At 40.5% G+C, this 20,139-nt stretch overlaps 1 protein-coding gene and 1 pseudogene across 1 annotated transcript in view; one reads left to right on the top strand and one right to left on the bottom strand.

Annotated features, from left to right (window-relative positions):
- The window catches only part of RYR2 (ryanodine receptor 2), a 567,150-nt gene that overhangs the window by 390,809 nt on the left and 156,202 nt on the right, over positions 1–20,139 (bottom strand). The window contains exon 2 of the mRNA XM_074316777.1: positions 6,945–7,064. Coding sequence (XP_074172878.1) covers positions 6,945–7,064 — 120 coding nt within the window. The remainder of the gene's footprint in view (positions 1–6,944; positions 7,065–20,139) is intronic.
- Positions 2,483–2,958, top strand: LOC109455316 (small ribosomal subunit protein eS24; annotated as a pseudogene).

Below are 20,139 nucleotides of genomic sequence, written 5' to 3'. Positions count from 1 at the left end.
TAGAAAGTTGTTCAAAGGAGATTCACGTCCCAGTTGGACAGTTTGTGTGGGTTGAAGGGAACGATGATGAATATCCATATGTTGCTAAAGTGATTAAACGGGTTGAAGATGATTTTGAACCTCATTGCAAGAAACATGCTTGAGTACAGTGGTTTTTCCGGTTCTATGAAGTCCCTGCCCGTAAACAGCATTTGCTGAGCTGGAAGCCTACTGAGCTGCAAGCCTGCTGAACCAAGACGTTCTGGTGTGACTGCCCTGCGTGTGACAGCAACAGTAATACCAAGATCATCATTAGTGCTGTGCAGGTAGCAACTTTAGCCCCCGATGAAGTGATACCCATGGATCTGAAAACTAAGAACAGACTCCTGGTGAAAGTCTCTTGGAATGAGAAGAACGGTTTGCAGAATTGGATGAGCTATGAGAAGGCAGTCTTAGATGCCAGAAGCCCGTGGGAGCCAAGACTGAGGGCACAGAAAGCTCTCTTGGATCACCCACATCTGTAGGTGTGCCACAGAATCTGAGTTCTCCTGCCACAAGCCTGGCTCCCCTGCCCACTCACTGGAAGCAGAGATGAAATGTTTTCATCATCATACATCCCTGCCATCAAAAATTGCTCTGTCCCTGACCAGAGCTTCTTAAGAGCCACCGTTGCAGAGAGTTCCGTCGATCAGGACTGGAGGAAGCAGCATTCCAAAGGTAAACAGGCCACACATGACACTGTGCAGGGTGGAAGGACTCCCAACCCCCACATCAGAGACCATGGCAGGTGTTTTCACCCGGGCGCCTGCCCCCTCCTCCCCGTGGAGCCTCAGCCAGGAGGATGTGCTGTATGCGCTGGGATCAGCTGTTTCTAAAGAGCCTGAGCACTGAATTATGGCAAAGTATACTGAGTGAAAATGGCTATTGTGTGGTTTGAAACTTTCCATTAAATAATTTGCTTTTTCCAGGTAGTTTGGAAAATTTACAGTCATTACAAACATCAGATTATAAGACCAAACCATCCTTCCTGCAATAGACCCTTCCTCTGACTTTTATTTCTGTTAGTAGCCCTGCCATTTATTTAATGGTAACATACCATGTATATAAATATCTGTAAACAATTACTGGTATTAATATAAAATACTTCTGGGAGAATAAAAAAAAAGAAACATAATGAGAAATCAGAAGCTCATCTTTCACGACAATGAGAATTCTTTTAAATGCTTAAAATATTCCAAGAATGAGCCTTTAGCTCATAAGACAATGTATCAAAGCTGTATTATGCTGATATTCCATAAAAATCCTTCCTACTTTGGGGATTTCAATTATGTCATCTTTGTCCTTTTGTATCAACAACTTTTCCTAACTGAGTAGCAGAATCAATGCATGTTTAATACATTAAGAAGAAATAGTCCCATGTCACTTATAAATTGTAATTTAGCAAACAGTCCCATTTTGGTCACTATGACAATCTGGCAAGATTGCTAGATATTTTCTTATAACTCTTGTGTTCTACCAGAACATTATATGCAATCATTTATTCTTTATAAACTGGACATTAATTCATCATTAGGATATTTCCTTTCTGCCAAACCTACCATCCATTTTTTTTCCTCTTAAAATATTGGCAAATAAATAATTAACAATATAACTAAAACACAAGGATTTTGAGAAACAAATCTGATTAATTTACGTTTTTTTTTGCCTAACACATTGGTCTTCGTTTTTCCTCCCTTTCACCCAAACAAAATTCTGTGAAAGTCATGATGAATAAAGTAAATAGAACAACAAAATAACAGTGTTAATATTTTTTTTCCTATAACTATGATTTATTACTTCAATTAAGTTTTAGGGGAACCATTAAGTAACAAGTATCTGTTGTTTAAAATGTTTCATCAACTTTATTCTTAAAGTGATCCACTCCTATATCATTCAGCATTTATCTTATACTGACATTTTTATTATTTAAAAATTCTCACTTGAATAAGAAGAACAGTTCATCTGGAATATCACAACTATTATGCATCATTAATATCCTAATGCATTATTTATGGTGGTGAATAATATCCTGAAATGAGAAGACACTGAGGATAAAATATTGCTCTGTCATGTTCCATTATAAGAAGAAATACTTTTAATTAAAGTGATGCCACAGAAATGAGAAGAAATGGAAAAGCTCTTGATATTGTTCTATCCCGAAGCTCAACTTCCTCTTTGAACGCCTGATAAAATCCAGTCCTGTTTTATACAAACAGTGGATGTGGACTTGTCTTAGAAATACAGAATCACTGAAGTGTTGGGCCCAAACAAATCTCAATGGCCTCTTACTTTCTCTGTCCTGTGTCCACAAAGAGTAACGCCAAAAACTCTGCTGGGAGCATTAAGGACGTTAAACATGATTCCTTCCTCCCCCCCCCCCCCCCAGTGAATGTTTTTCTTTTTCTGAGGGACCATTTTATGACAATGGGCAAATGATTTGCCTAAGACTATTATTGGTCTCATCATGAACAACACAGTAACTACTTGGACCAGGAAGTCCATGACCAATAGACTACGTCAATGGAAACAAATGGTCATTGACGCCCTTCACCCTGGGAAGGAAACAGTACCTAAGATAGAACTTTGGGGAAAACTGGCCAAAATGTACAAGACCACACCAGATGTCATCTTTGTATTGGATCCAGAACCCATTTTGATGGTGGCAAGACAACTGGCTTAGGCATGATTTATGATTCCTTGGATTACGCAAAGAAACATAACCTCAAACACAGGCTTGCAAGACATGGCCTGTATGAAAAGAAAAAGGCCTCAACAAAACAGCGAAAGGAATGAAAGAACAGAATGGAGAAAGTCCAGGGGCCTGCAAAGGCCAGTAGTGGTGCTGGCAGAAAGGAGTCAAGATTCGGCAGTGACTTTATCTGCGGTGACTGAGCAGATCTGCCATGAGAAGACTAATAAACTAAGAATTCTTATGTGACAAAAAAAATAGTTAACTTCTAGTTTTATTCCATTATAATCATGTTTGTATTATTGCTATTCTTCAGAATTTACTGAGGTTTTCTTTGTGGTCTAAAATACGCTCAATATTCTTTAATGTTGTATGTGAACCTTTTAAAAAAGGGTACTCCTATTTCTGAGCCTCAGATTTTGACCCACCTCTCTATAAGATCAACCTCACTGACCTTTTATACTAAACATTCCACTTATTTTTTCCAGTTGAAGTGTTATGTGTCGTATTATTGACATACTATACATATTAAAAAGAGAGAGAGGTAAATAAGGAGCACAATTATGTTTACGGGCAATAAAGGCACAGCAGACAAACAGATACAAGTTAGGCTGAGCCTTCCTGCACCCTCAGCAAAGGAAAGTGGTCAATATAGCGTGTGTAGCTTCATGGCTCTGGAACAACTTGTTCTGTCTCCACCTGCTGTCAAACATGGCCTTTGATTTAGGAAATCTATTGGCTCCACTTCCCTCCTCCACTTTGACCTGACGCTTCTCCATCCCTTGCCTCTGCCACCCCCAACTCAATCCAACCTTGATTCCCAACAATTGCTCCTCACAGCAGGGCTCTGTGTAGAGGGGGCCTTACTTGGTTAGTTTCAAGAGTCCAGATGCCAAGATTGCTCCAGACTATCCATCCCTACCTTGCTTCCCATGCTCCCTCCTGGTTCGGCTGTTGTTTTTAGGATGGCTCCCCACGTTTTCCAGGGAGTACCTGCTACCAGTTTTCTTTCCTCCACTTCCTCCTTCACATCTACTGATACCATATGTGGGCTAACCTGTCACCTAGTTAGTTTTAAATATTACATTGTCTGTGGGTTTGGGGGTTGCCGTCTTCATAGCAATATCTGTTTTTATGTGGAGATTCAAAGAGATTAAAAACTATCCCTCCCTGATAACTTCTAATTTCTCCTTAAACTTTTAATAACAACAAGGTGGGTCTTCCTGAACATGACTGATTCCTAAGAGAAAAAGCCCAACTTCTCAATTCTAAAATATAGAAACAAAATGAAGAAAAGTCAATCCTATGAACAGTGCATGGTAAATACAGGGGGTGCCAAAAAAATGTATACACAGTTTAAGAAAGGAAAAAAACTGTATTAAAATTGTAATACTCAAAATATACTGATAACGAAAGATGTCTACAGGTCACGTGTATACATTTTCTTGGCACCCCTGGTATCTGTATGAATTATGAATAAATAATTGAAACACATCACCAGTTTTAATGTTTACATTTTCTGCAGGAAAATCTAGGCTGGAATTACAAACCATTCTCTTTCAGGCAGAGATCAGCCTGCATAAATATCCTAGGAGCATGAAACAGTCTTTTGAAGTAAGCCCTGCCTTTGATTAAAAGATTCTGGAGCTTAAGATATTTCTGGGATCGTTTCCAGGAACACATATATAATTTATAGTGACTGACTGCTCACGGCCAACAAAAATTCTGTTCTCCCAACCTTTGTAATAAACGCAGGTAATACCAATTTGAGAGGAAAAAAGGGCCATCTCCCACTTTTATATCAATGAAAGTCAAATACAGACACATCTATATAAAACAGATCTATACCCAGGCTTATGCATTTTGAACATGAACTGAAACAGAGTTTTAACTCTGTTGTTATAGAAAATTAAAAGTCTGTCTTATAAAAAATACAATTGGCCTAAGACGAGTGGTTCCCTTTCAAACTTAATAATCCACTAAATTTTATGGATTACCTACTATTTAAAGCACTGTGTTTAGTACTAAGAAATAAGAAAAACGAAGGACATATGCTCTGGTTCTCAGGGAATTCAGAAGCCGGTGTACATATCAGAGTATAGATATGTATGTATTGAGGAAGAGAAGGTGGAGCTGATTTTATACAGAATTAAGCCCAACTGCAATATAACAGAAGTATAAACAAAGCACTTAAGAAACACAGAAAGCAGAAGTGAGGCCATTTAGAAAAGAAGCAACCCAGAAGAGGCACTGTGAGACACGCTTTCAGGGACAAGCCACATTTCAATAGGCAGAAAAGTCCAGAATGGGTATGCAGGTCAGGGAGAACAAAGACTAATGGAGATGAGAGAAGAAACTGACAGAGTGGGGGATTGTCAAGGAATGTGAGGCAGGAAAAGAAAGGAGTATGTATGTCATTAAAAAAAAAGGTTCCGATGGGTTTACTGGACTTCACGTGCTCTTTTTTCTATGCTTATCGGCAATCTCAGCATCTCATCCTACAGGTGAATTTTTAGATAAACCTGAAAAGAATAAGACAGCATGACAACAACGAAAATGGTCAGTTCACTAGGTCTTCAGTAACTACTAGGTCATCAAGTAGACCCGCCAGGAATAAGCACTTTTCATGGATGCTTGTCCTCGTAAGTGTCTTGATTGCCACATGATGTACCTACTACAGAACTGGGAGCATTCATGTTCAGTATTGGAACCAGCACTTCCATAAAAGGACCAAGAGAACAACAGCTAGTACAGTGTTCAGTGTAATGGAGAAAATCAAATACCAGCTAACAAAAGGGCCTGCCTGGCTCTAACCAGTACAAAATAAACCACAGGGAAAGCACTAAATATCCAAACCCTTAATATTTTCTTTTTAAGAAGAATATTTTATAACATTTTTTATCACAGTCATTTTTGCAAGACTTGTCAAATTAAACATAAATCTAAGCAGGGCTATAAAATGCAAAATGATTTGCCATCACTATTACACTATTCACAAGGTTACTTGGCACTAAATTATCATAATGAATAAACACTATTCCACAGAACAACCAAAGACGGACGTGGCGTAAAGAAAAGAATTAGGGACTTGGGGCCAAAACGCCGAGGTGTTAAGTGTGAAAAGCCCCAGCTAACACAGCTGCTTCCAGTTACATTCAGCACTTCAGTCGCCGGACCTGACCTCTTTTAGTTGTCCATTTCCCATCTGTGCAATGGACATTACGGGATAACCATCATACTCTTATTGTGACAAAGAAATGAGATTGTGCATGTCACAAGACTCTGTAGAAGGGCTACACAGAAGATCAAATCGACTGTTTTCTAGTTGATTTCCTCCCCCACCCCATCTTCATTCCCTCTCTTTCCCTTATTCTACAGTCTGATCTATCAGCACATCCTCTACATCCCCAAAGCCCATTCCCAATCCCTCACCTTATTTTCCCATCACCATGGCTTCCGGTCGGAAGAACCACCAGTCCCATCCAGACTTCTGCAGGCACCGTCCACTAGGCTCCATGCTTCTACCTCCACAAACTCAAGTCCTGTAAGCCACACGAGTGCCAGAAGAATCTTCTAGATATCTAAACCAAATTGGTACTGTTCCAATGGCCTCCCTTCATACCAGAGAGAAACCTCATCTCCTCACTCTGGCTGGCAGGCCCTCCGTGACCTGGTTCCTTTGAGACCTCATCTCCTGTCACTCATCCCTTCACTCACGGTATTACAGCTGCTGTGACCTCCTGGCTGTTCCATTAAACACTCTGCAAGCACATTTCCAACTAGGGGCCCTTGAGTTACCTGGTCCCTCTTTCAAGAACGTCCAAGAACTCCATAGTGCTCCCTCGCTCACTTCATTCCCATCTATTAAGTGTCTGCCGCAGCAAGGCCTTCCCCCAACACCCTCGGTGACAGACTGAGTTTTTGCCTCATCCCTCTTTACCCCATTACTCTGCTTTTCTTCTTGCCCTTAGTTCTGAAATGATATCACTTATCTACGTGTTCACTTTTCCACGGGGATAGAAACATCACGGTGACTTATCTATTCTTATTAACAATCACAGCTGAGTTATTTACACAGTAAGGGCTCAATTAAAAATGTGCTTAATGAATAGTAAAAACATTTTTCATGTCCACTTTAGTTTATGTGTTCCACAGAAAACAGTCGAGTGCCCACGAATAACTTCAATGCCACAAGCAGAACCTGAATATTTGAATCGCCCAAAAGGCTTTACCCCACCTTGGAATTCGAAGTGGACTCCAGGAAACAGAGCCGGTTGCCAAATCCTTCAGCTGCCAGACACAGTTTCTGTTGTTCCTTGTGGATGGTGGCAGTGCACTGAAGGACCACTTCATCGTCCTGTGGAGGGGAGAGAAAGGGGGGACGTGAGACATGTCATGACCGGCCAGTCTAAATCAGATCTACAAGAATATATTTTAATGCATTTTAAAAATCAGAGAAAAATCTAAGAACCATTGTCAAAAGCAAAAAACAAAACAAAACCAAAAACACAGAATCGATTTCTAGAGCACATTTACTTGCAAATAAAAAATGTAACAGGGTGAAGGGAGGCAGGGGGTGGTGAGGGGGGTTACTGCCTCTCAAGACAATCAACGGTTTCCTCACTGTCATTACTGATCCCCAGGGGCAACCAGCATGGAGAATGGCAAAATACAGATCTCCACGTTAGCACTCTTACACACTTTCTTAATCATCAAAATCACCAAGAAGTTATCTGACATATTCCTAGGACATCAAGAATGGAACTGATTCCAATAGCAAGCACACACGTCGTCGTTCCAAAACTAACACAGGAAAACAGGTCAATAACGGAACTGGTTTCATTCAAATCGACCAGAAAAGTCATCTTAGCTCAACCACATATTGGCACTTATCACAGAAAAGGCACACCATATTTACCAAAAATACAGCGTATGCCAGTCCTGCATTAATTCATTTATTCCTCATGACATCCCCGTAATATAAAGATTACCCACACATATACACGAGGAAAACTGGGCTCCAAGGTACTTGTTACTCACAGAGGGCTGATCACGCTTATTTCCAGGCACTGGTCACCTACCTAATTCATCTAAACCTAAAATTCCCTAGTCCCACACTGCTTCTAGAAGCTCAACTCATTTCTACTACATTTGTCACCTGGAGAAGCCCTTCTCAATCTTTATCCTGCATCCTACCACCAGCGGGTGTCTCTAAAATGCAGATTCTGACTCGGTAGGTCATGGGTGGGGCTGATTCTGCACGGCTATCAAGTGCTGGAGTATAAGGGGATCCAGAAGGGGACGCAGATAGGATGAGGTCCCAGGAGAGATGAGAGTGGTCTTCCAGGAGAGTTGGGAGCCATCAACACAGCTGAATATTAAGGTAAGTCTGTACTTTGGACAGAACCAGAAATGAGAGCATATGTGGAGATGCTCACAATATTTGGGCCATACCACCATATAAGGAAAGAAGTAAACTTAAATAACATACTGAACGACCCTATTAAAGCCTCAAACCAGCTCACTGGTGCACACTCGCCATCGGTCTGTGCCTCTCCTGATGGAGTGCCCGGCGGGGAGCTCACGGCAGCTCTGTTACCCCCCAGGGACAGCGGCTGGAGCTACCACTCTGATGGCCTAGCCTGGCTTACTTACAGGCTTTTCCAGTTTATCTGGGAGCTGTAAGCAAAGAGTTCCTTTGTGACAGAAAGGAAAATATGCTGAGCATGGGTGGACCAAACACCAATTCACAAACACGTTCCCTTTAATTAACATCTCATTCATCTCAAGGCACAATTTTTCTCCAGAAAAATTGGTTTGCCAGTCTACTGACTATGCATTTGAGAATCTTCAATAAGTAGCTTTATTTTTTTATTTATTACAACCTATGTGCAGTAAATCTGGTTATAGTCAACATACACATTTGTGTCTTGGTGTACACAGATGCGCGCGCGCACAGACGGAACCTATCTTCTATTCCAAGAACAAAAACTAAATACCGCTAATACTGATGGTGTTATAGAACAGAAAGAGTTGGTCCATCTGGTCCCAGCAGAGCTAAACGCTAAACACTGAAAACTGCAGTAAAGAAACACTGCCTGTTTGCTTATGAATGGTGCCCCCCAGGAGAACGGAAAGCTAGTGCTCAAAAGCCCGACACCCTGATTCCCCGACTCCCTGACAGTGCGTAGGTTACAGACTCTATGGGGAAAATTCACAACACTCCGTGGGGTAGAGGCTTGGAGTCATGCTGGGAGCTGATTGGTCAGAGGTGAGGTGAGGGTAATGAATCAATTCTTTGTGTCTTAGAGGACAACTCTGAGATCCATTCCTGGGTCTCTCTGTCTGGTCTCATGGGAAAGAAGCAAGGGGGTCGTTCCACCCCAGGGCTCAGGGGGTGAAACATAACTTAGGTCAAGGTCTTATCTTTATCCTGCCAGATGTCTAAAGTTTCTGGCCATTGGTCAAATCTGGGCTACTGTCTTCTGCTGCCTCAGGGATGCTGAGTATCTGGGCATCCTCACGTTTCAAAGGGGGTCCAGAGAGTTCACACGACAGAACAAAGACAGAGTTCAAGTATGTCTTCTTGGGCACAAGACCTCTTCCGAATTAGTCTTTGCTCCCTGGTCCTGAGTTCCAGACTCCTAACTCACATTTCCTGTCTTCATATTTTGGTTGCACATGCCATTGGTGTACCTGAGTGCAGGAATGCACAGATGACCATCATTCTTCCCGCCTCAGCCCACAAAAACTAAAATCACCCTTACATACTCACCTTTGGTACACTTTGTTTTCTGAGTCCCTATGACTCATGCCTTAGTACCTAAGACAACAAGTTTTGATTTAAGACAACAAATCATATTCCATAACCAAAATGCTAAAAGTGAATTCTGCTTATGTTCTCTTATTTCATTACAAACAATTTCAAAGTCTGTTGATTAATTAACCATGCATGACTAGCACGACAAGAAGATGACAGCAATCGCTCTTCCTGGAAACTGATTCTAAACTTGAACCTGTACCATTACCTATTTTATAAAACAAACCTGAAGAAACAAAATTACTAATCTTTCTCTGTACAAATTCTGAACAAAATCATTTTAAAGGGAATAGTTCATTATTTATTGCTTTTGCAAAGTGAAAGTAGTTTATTGGATAAAGAGCTTCTCTATAGGCAGAGCAGAGGTTGCCTGTGAGCGAGCGACAACCAGAAAAGGAATCTTTTAGAAGAAACTTCATGAACAAGTAGAAGAATGGCAGTGCTTAAGTAAGAGTGATACAAAGCTTCCAGTCACTGAGTCCTCTGGGCTCTACGCCATCCATACCTTCCAAGCCCATCCACTGTTCACCACCCTACTAACCACTGTCTCTTGTGCAGACGCCTTCAAAACCCGCTAAGCAGTTTTCCACACTGCACACCCCCTCCCAATGGTGCTTCATCCTTCAGGTCACACCATCAACTTTACTGCACTGTTTCCCAGCTTAAAACCTTTAAAGGGCTTCTCATTACTCTAAGGAAAAAAGACCCCCAAACCCTTTAGCTACCAAGCTCTGCACTACTTGGTCTGGGAAAGTCCAGTATTTCCATGGGCCACCCTTCCCTTGTTCCCACGCTCCCCAGGACTCCACACCTGCCATTGGACCTGCCCTCCCTCCTCTAGTTCAGACATATCTGTCTTTAAATCTCCACTCAAGCATCCGGTCCAGAGGTCGGCCTTCCCTAACCCACCAGGCCACATCAGTTCTTTGTTTTGTACTCTTCTAGCACCATTTTCTTTCCCTCGGTGTCCTCGGTTGTCATTATGCATTCATTTATATTATTAGGTTACACTGTCTAACACTCTGCCTGGCAAATTCATCACTCAATAAGTGACTACTTATCATAATTAACTTCACGATTGCTCATAAATTTGGGCTGCCATGCTGACAAATAGAGCTATTTTTTAGAATTGTCAAGGCAAGATCCTATTTAATTCCCAATGCAAGCTAGTACCATATGATCCCATTAAGTGATTTCATGGTTACATGCAGGCGGGATATAGGGCAATACTGGATCCTATTACATGGATGACATATTTTAATGTATCACAAGCATCCACAATATTAATATAAAACTCAACTGGATCACTGGGCGGGGAAAGCAGTCCAGTCCCTCATTTTCCTGCTATTTCCACACAAACATAATAAAAGTTTGATTACAACTCTTTCTATAGGCAATCTAAGCAAATCATACAAATTGTACTCTTAGAAACTCAAGAAATACTCTTAATAACTCTGGCCATTCACAAGTCCCTCACATCACGCCAGGTACTTTCCTTAGACTCTGACTTTCAAAATGTTTTTATCCAGGTTTAGAATTTCTGGAACTGGTCCTGTCCCTCTGTTATGTCCTGATCATTTTTCCAGTTAGCGGCAACTCTCAAAGTCCACCATATGCGCTATCTCCTATGGCTATCTGACAAGCAGGGCAGATTAAACTCTATGGACAATGAATGTAAATGCTTCAGTCAACACTGGAAGCAATCACCAGCTAATTTAGACCACTGCACATAGAAAATGCTCCATAAATACATGTTGGGTTGAATCCCTTTGGTAAATGCTCCTGTGTTCTTACAACCCTTTAGAACAAGTATATATTACTTATTTGGGAGGGAGCAATCACTGGAATACGGCATTCCAGGCAATTTTCGATGAATAAATAAGACGTAATTTCTGTAACGAATGGTGTCAAGCCTGCTGGAATAGGACAATAGGGAAAATAATTATCAAACAACACCATCAATAGCTTCATTCAAACATTCATTGATCATTTAACAAGCATTTACTGAGGACATAATATGAGCTAGGCAATGTTCTCAGCATTTGAGATGAATCACTGAATAAATCAAAGATCCCTGAACTCATTATCAGGCTTATATTCTGCCAGAAGAAAAGCGATAAACGAAACAATATATTTGTAAGTTATGTTCAAGGTGAGAAGTTCTCTGAGAAGAAAATGGAACCTGGCACCACATAGGGAGGTCTGGGAATTCTGCTGTGGAGGGGAGGCTGAAATGATGAATAGTCAGGCCTCCTGGAAGGATGACTTCTGCCTGAAGACCTGAAGCAGGAAGGAGATTAGTTGCATGACTTTCTGCAGGGGGAGGATTCCAGGCAGCGGGAAGGCCCGTGCAAGCCCCTGGGGCAGGAGAGCTCCCTGCGGCTCAGGAAAGGGGAGGACAGCTTTGCAGCTGGAGGAGAGTCAGCCAGGGAGAGGGTGGTGGAGAGCAGGTCGGAGATGGTGGTGGGGCCAGGTCATGGGGAAGCCTTGAGCCCATGCAAGAGCTGGGCTTTCACTAAGGGGATGGGCAGTCCCTGGGTCATGTGTAAACCCAGTTTGTAGGGAGACCTCCTGGGAGTGACTGTAACTATTCAGGGGACTTGACAGTGATTCAGACCCTGGTAGTGGCAGCGGAGGTGGAGAGAAGTGATCAATTCTGGATATATTGTCTCCTTTTGAGTGCCGCCTGTGTTCCAGGATCTGTGATAAGGAAGGGGTCACAAGTTTATCTGATTTATTCCATCAGTGCTTCTAACTTTTTGGCATATGGCCAACTAAAATGTTCTCTGTATGACTCACTATTGTTAGAGTGAAGATGTAGTTATCAGAGAAAATGTGTTCAGACAATTTCAAAAAATGAAGCCCATCTTTTGAGTCTTGCATGGACTCTGTATTTATTCATTTTAAAAAACACAGGCAGATAGAGCTCAGTTTGCACATCGGTACAGGATCGTAAAAATGACCATGCAAACAATCTTTGGAAAATTGTTTATGACTCTTCTGCGACCTTTAAAACTTTTTGTCCGAACATTAAAAACTTTGCTTAATATCAGTTATAAAAGTACAGAGAAACAAACAAACAAAAACTAGTCAAACGAATATCTGTTTAGTACATTCTAACTTGAAACATTGAGAATTAAGGAATTTTGTTTGTTAACCACTTATCAAGAATAGTTGGAACAGTGCTCACTGGCCTCCTCCTTCTCACTATATAACTTTCCGTGTGGACAGAGTATCTCTTCTACACCTTGGAGAATTTTCACACTTCCACATTTGGATCATTTTACACCAGGTTCGATGTGATAAAATACCTCTAAGTTCTTTTCACAGGACAGTTTTGTTTTTTTCTGTTGTTGTTGTTTTTTGGGGTTTTTTTGGCCACTGTCACTTGCTCTGCAACATCTTCATCCTTTGTGTCATTTTCTCACTTCTGTCAATCAGCTCTGTTCACTCAGTTGCTCCAGCTACATATCCAATGTCTCAGCCGCAGCAAGGTCCATGCTTCCAAATGCAGATTTCGCTTCCACGACTCCCCTTAGGTTCAATGGGATTTGCATTTCCAGCATCACCACTTTCTGTCTCCTTGCTGCACCTTCACCTTTGGTAGCCAAGTCCCATGTATCCACGTTTGTACAATGCTTTGCTCATGGGGACAAGGGGGGACCATGACTGCATGCTTCCTGTCCGTGCGTGAATGAAGAACAGACACGCAGCGACCAATCGCCACAGACTAAAAGGAGTGACGTGCTTGGTCACCTGCATCTGATGGTGATTCACAGACTAAAAGGAGTGAGCAGCCAAATCTGTACTTCATGCAATTACCGTTCACACGTCGCGGTAAATGACATGTGAACCGTTATGGGGGCACCTATGCTACCTTACTGACCATGCTAACTGGAACGGCATGTCAGAGCCACACAAAGCGCAGGCTGCCCGTGTTTCCTGAGAAGCTAATAAAGACACAGCAATTTGAACATAATACGTATATTCTGAAGGTAGAGCGGCAAATCAATATGAAGAAAAACAAAATTTTGTTTAATGAATTGCATTTGTGTGACTGGAAGGATTAAAACTGTCCCACTAGAGAGAAACCCTATAAATTAATAAACCCTATAAATCAATTAAAGCCTCCAACCACGAGTTTGACCTTTACGTCCCGCCCCCTTTGCTGCCAAAACTCAAATGGGGAAGACACCCTCTGACTGTTCTCTGTGGGAGAGCCTTCAGTTATCATCCATCCCTTAAAGTACATGAGCAAATTCATGCTTGGAAAAGAAACATGAGGATGTCATTTCTGTGAAAAAGTCCTGATGTACTCTGTCCTTAGACATCAGATGCTTCACACTAGAGACAGACCCTATACAGTAGTCCCCCTTTTCCACAATTTCACTTTCTGCGGTTTCAGTCACCTGAAGTCAATAGAGGTCTGAAACTACTAAGTGGAAGATTCCATCAAGTTTTAAACTGCATACCACTCTGAGTAGTGAGATTAAATCTCCCGCCATCCCTCTCTGTCTCACCCGGGATGTGAACCATCCCTTTGTTCGGTGTCTCCAGGTTGTGGACGCTCCCTGCCCAGAAGTCTCATTGTAGCCATCTTGGTGGTCACATCAACTGTCCCAACATCACAGTGAGTTCCAGTCACCCTGATTTTACTTAACAATGACCCCAAAGTGCAAGAGCAGTGATGCTGGCAATTCGAATACTCGTATGCTGAATATTCCCCAAAGAGAAGCTGGGCAGCTTTCTCTAAGTGAAAAGTTATGTACGCGTTTGTACAGGAGAAAACAGCATAACAGGGCTCAGTACTATCCACGGTTTCAGGCATCCACTAGGGTCTTCAAACAGGTCCCCCATGGAGAAGGGGCGATGACTGTAAATGCAATGGATATGGAAGACCCATCAGCCAGAGCCCACACCTAGACAGACACCAGAGAATTCCCACAGAGGGGAAACTATATGAATATAATAATTATAGAAAAGATTTCAGCCAGGAGACGAAACTTTATTCACACCAAAGAATTCATATGGTAGAAAAAACTATGCCTGTGTTCACTGTGGATGGGTTTTCACTGATAAATCAAAAACATGAGCAAATTTGCCTCGGGAGCAGGCCCAGTTCTGGAATCACTGTGGAGCCTCGGGGGGCTCCAGCCTTGGTGTGCACTAGAAAGTACAAGGAGTTACGACCCTTCAGCTAGGAAGGAAAGCAGAAAGTCTTTACAGGAGGTAGAGCCCTCATGGAGAACACCAGGTAATTACTGCTAGGAAAGTATTTCAATGAAGGAAGCATTCGAAATCCATTATTCACAGTGCAATATTATCGAAAAGTTGTAAGATAAAGACATAGTGTTCTGAGAAACACTGAGTATAGAATTTGCTAACAAGTAATAATCGATATGCTCCCCCATAAATTTGTCCTTGTGAATATGTATGCAGTAAACCTTGTTGAAAATCTAATGTGTTGCTATTTGTCTTGACAGAACCGTGAAAATTGTGCTGAGTGAAAATGGGCCATTTTTTCCATTATTAATCCCTCATTGTTAGATGGTTTCTCTCATTTGTGAGGCACTAAACATAACTATAAACATTTAGGGAAATCAGAAAATGATTCTGAATGCAACCAAAAATGCAGAACACAAAATAATGCACCTTAGCTATTATATAAGCATTGCAATACCTAAGAACCTGACATGAATGAATGGAAACATAGATAAATACATAACTTATTTAAAAAATGGATCCCTATATCATATCACACACAAAAAAAATTCTAACATTTATTAAAGATTTAAATTGTGAAAGGCAAACTTTTAGGCTTTAGAAAAAGATACGGATGAGTATCAGTGTGAGTTATAATAAAAAAGGATTTGTCAAGCAAGACACAAAGAACACACAAAAATTGATAAATTCAGTTTCATTAAAATTAATAATCTCTGTTCAATAAAAGCCACCACAAAGTAAAATGACAAAGCCAAAAACTACAAGAAGATACTTGGAATTCATTTAATAGATAAAAAACTTACAAAATCATTGAGAGAAAAATAGAAAAATAGGCAAAAGACATGAACAGCATTTCACAGTAGGAGAAATACAAATGGTAAGTCATATGAAAAGAGGTTTAACTTTATTAGTAATTTAAGAAATATAAAGAAAATAAAATCAATGTTATACTCTCCAAACTGACCCAAAAAAATAGAAGTCTGACAATACCAAGAGTTGGCAACAATGTGGAAAAATGGAAACTCTTATACGTTTCTGATGGGAGAGTAAATTATTAAAAAACATTTTAGAAAACAATTTGACATTGAAATTGAAAATGTACATGCCCTGCAACCTGGTGGTTCCATTCCGAAAAAAATCCACCAGAAAAACCTTGTTTATTTGTATGAGAAAGCATGTATCAGAAAGTTCATAACAGCACCAAAACCATGAACGAGAAAATGGTGCCCACCATCAAACTCAGCAGAAGAGGCAAGAAGATTAAGAGATTCAGCAATAAGACTGATAACCAAGGTTTTGGGTTGCAAGGAATGGATGGGTCAAGGTGGGCACTTCCAAACTCCCCATAAATAGTCAACTTGTGCTGGGAGAACTCCCTTTTGTGGTGCCTAGGATGTGATGCAGAGGAAGACAGGACACTTCAAAGACCCAAGCAGAGCTGGACATCAGTAAGAATAGTCACAAATCTTGGAAAAAGAGAGGAACCATGACGTCAAATTCTACTGAAGTCCACAAGTGGCTAGTTAGGGACTCTTGGCCAAAAGATCTACACTTTGCAGCATGTAGTAGGTATTCAAAAAAGACATTTGAAGAATAAAGGAATGAATCCTTTCCATGACTGACAAAGGAAAAGCAGCTTCCAAGTATTACATGCTAGAACTACCTCCTCTTCGGGGCAGCGAACAACCAACCATTACGACCTGTGCCCCAGGGACCGTGAATTTTCTCAGTGACACATCAAGAGAAGACCTACATCAGCTCTGGTTCTTGGGTTCTACCTATCATAGAGCATAGAATACAGTCAGTGAGTGAATAAATGAAGAGCTTATGAGTCGGCACTATTGTTATGCTTATGAGTACAAGTAGTGCTATTATTATAGTCACTTTACAGATGAGAAAAAAGAGACATTGTGAGAGTAAATCATTTATTTGCCCGTGGTTGCCCCACTGGTAGGTGGCTGAATGAGACTCAAATCTGGGACCCACCTGACTCTGAAACCGTCCTCTGTGCTGCCTGCCTCCTGTAATGAGGTAAGATCACTGCACTAGCGTCTAGCTGGGAAATTAAGGAAGCTACCCTGAAAATAATCCTAGTACATACTCTGATCTCCTCTCATCAAATAGGTTTTAACGATGTGGCTACAGGTAAAGTGAACAAAGTTACTGTATGCAGATTGAATTGAATTAAAAACAAAATTAAATGAAAAACCAACATCCAAAATAAGAAAATTTGTTTGACGGGAGCAATGGCAGACTGGAGAGATGAGAAAAAGGAGGTTGGCTGTGTCATCAATCACTAATTAAAATTTAGTCAATAATTAAACTTTAGACGGGAAAGGGTAGTAGGAGGTGCACCTCGATGGATTTTTAGGAAAGGAGAGAGAAAAGCAAAGTAGAAGACAGAGGTAAACACAGACAGAGGAAAACAAAGGGGCCTTTTCAACTTCCATTGCAGAGCTGGAAAAATACCAGTGTAAACATATTTATCTGGGCCATTGTGGAAAGAATGAATGTATTCACATCTGCCATGTCCTTTGGAACGCATTAAAATACGTACTTGAGAAAATAAAGTCTTCGGCTTAGAATTCAGCAGAGTATCTTCCTCTTCAATCGCTGCTATCCCACATTCCCATGCTACTCTGAACCCCGGAAAGTGAATACATAGGGGCAGGGGTGAAGCAAGATTAGGGGGTCAGGGACAGTTTGCCCAGGAGGCAGGCAAGACCAGAGTACTCTCTGTAGAGAGCATCAAAACTGTAATGAATCCCACCCAAAGATGGCCTGCTTTTATCATCACCATGCACAGGCAATTCTAAACACTCCTACCTACCTGGGCTCCCTCCACTGCACCCTCCTCCCAAAAAAGGGGTCACCAAATATTAGAGCTGCTAAAGTCCTACAGGAAAGCTACACACACACACACACACACACACACACACACACACACACACACAAACACACACACGCACACACAGGCAGGTATATATGTTAACAGTACAATTGGAACCATCTTACACATTACTAATGGGTGTGACACAGCCCTGTAATCTGACCGATTGCAACTACAGAAGAACAGAGGCAGGTCAGTACTGAGGCACCCATAAGACTCGGTGAAAAAAATCCATTAGTGTCATGATATGACCTATCCCATCTACTCTCTAGTGAAATGCTATTTTTAAATGTGTGAAGAAACATTGAAACTGCCCTCATGAATGTCACCTAAAATTTAGTGAGGGAAAACTATATTTCTTAATAGAAAGTAAGCAAAGAAGAAAAAAAGAGATTCCCAGAAACTATGAGGTAAAGGAAATTTCTTTGTTCCTATGTTATAGATCCCTGACAATAAGTTTCTGAAATATTTTAACAGCTATGGTTTAAAAACTAGGATTTAAAAAAGAAAGGGAATTAAAGAGCCTAAAATGGCTTGGATATATATACAATCATAACAATGGAAGCAGCTTACAAAAATTAAGCATTTAATTTGATCTTAATAATAAGAAAATTGACATGCAAGTAAAAAACCAGATCTAGAAAGATTGACCATATTCAGACATTCTAACTCAGTGTCTGCTTCATGTGAGAGAGAGATTGAAGTTGACAGATACTTTCACCAACCATAACATCAACAGAAATGTGTCTGCTTTTCTTTTCCACTTATAAAATAGTGTGCATAAAATCTTCTACTGTTCCCAGCTCTGAAATTATCTGAATTTTCTACTTGGCATTGAAGACTGCCTCATGTATAAAGATTCCTGTTAAAATTCATCTTAATATATGTACTAAGTATAAGAATGTTATTCTGACTCTCTCACATCTACTTGTGGAATACAGCCAAAGAAACAACTATTAAAGAAAATGAGTATTCCTATTTGTACAGAAAGCATTAAAATCAAACATGGAGACAAGTAGAGTAATTTAGTACTAAACGTGTCCCTGTCACCTGACTGATGTTCAATCAGGAAGTAGTAAGAGACCAAAGGGAGAGTCACGTGGGCTGACCCCTTATAATTCATTCTGCAACGACACCAGTCTTACCTATTGTACAAATTACATTTGAGATATTACATTTCTACAGAAAATTAAATGTATTTATTCAACTTCTCTAAAAATGTAGTAACTATGCAGAGCAGATGAGGCCCACATATAAGCACAAATATATGTACATATTTTACATAATATATTGGTTGCATATTTTTGAATTTGAAAGTCCTCCTCCTCCTCTCTGAAGAATGGCAGAAACCAGTGAGCAAGAGATCCTTGCCGGACTCAGTGTGTAAGCCTCGTTAAAACCATGAAGAGAAAACAACGGTGTACTAATCATCCCAACATTTAAGGACCGATACCGAAAGATTACATTTTAAGAAAGAATACTGAAAAGACAAGAACAGATGAAGTCATTTTAGAGGCAAATTTCAAGACCTGAATCGGTATATCCAAAACTCTTTATTTTAAGATAAGGCAATTTCAAACTCTTGAGGACACTATGCTTTCTTGTATTTTACACACACACACACACACACACACACACACACTACACATATGCATGCCTATACATATACATACACACACATGAGCGCACTCTCTCACGCGCTCTCTTGTGCAGAGCTCTCTCTCTCTCTCATGTTCTCTCTTTTTCAGGTATTACACTTACAATTATATGCTCTCCAGTGAGTGTATTTTTCCTGTATTGCACAACACAAGGAAAAGTTCAAGACTAATAGAAAAAATATATATAATGACAATCTGGACAGATATATAGTACGTACCACCCATAGGAGAATGAACTTCAAAGAGTCTTCAGCAAGAACATGAAGCACAGAATAGTATCATTCATAGAAGCAATTTTAATCATGTTTCTGGGACATGTTTTGATATATATGTCCCTACCTGCATGTCTACATAAGGGTTTCCTAGTTCAACACGTATGGATATAATATTTACCTGTGGATTCAGATTCGCTTTTGAAAAACAGTGAAATATTGGTTCGCAATTTCAGCCTCAAATTTATTTCTGTAATTGGCAGACCTATCAAATTCTGTTCTTGCTAATTATAAATGTACCTCTTTAATTAAAATGGAGATTACCATTCAGTGTGCCAGGCACCAAAAGTTCCCAATTTTTATGGCTTTCAGTAAATTACCTCACTTTTCTTGCAATCAGGAAATATTTCAGCTGAGGGCTTTTCTCTGACCTGGGGATGAATCAATGAACCAGCAAATTATACCTGGGCCTTAAACTATTCCTGATAAGAGTCAGGTTGCACATTTGCACTCCAGAAAGTGAGTACAAGCAAAATAGCAGACTTCAGGTCTTCTGTTGTTTTCACTCAGCTTACACAAGTATTATAAAGATCAGCATGAGACAAAATCACGATACAAGTTTTAGGAAT

This window comes from Rhinolophus sinicus, linkage group LG12 (assembly GCF_036562045.2).
Source record: "Rhinolophus sinicus isolate RSC01 linkage group LG12, ASM3656204v1, whole genome shotgun sequence".
NCBI lineage: Eukaryota > Metazoa > Chordata > Mammalia > Chiroptera > Rhinolophidae > Rhinolophus > Rhinolophus sinicus.
Note: the sequence above shows the minus strand (reverse complement) of the source record. Positions and strands in the feature narration are given on the sequence as shown.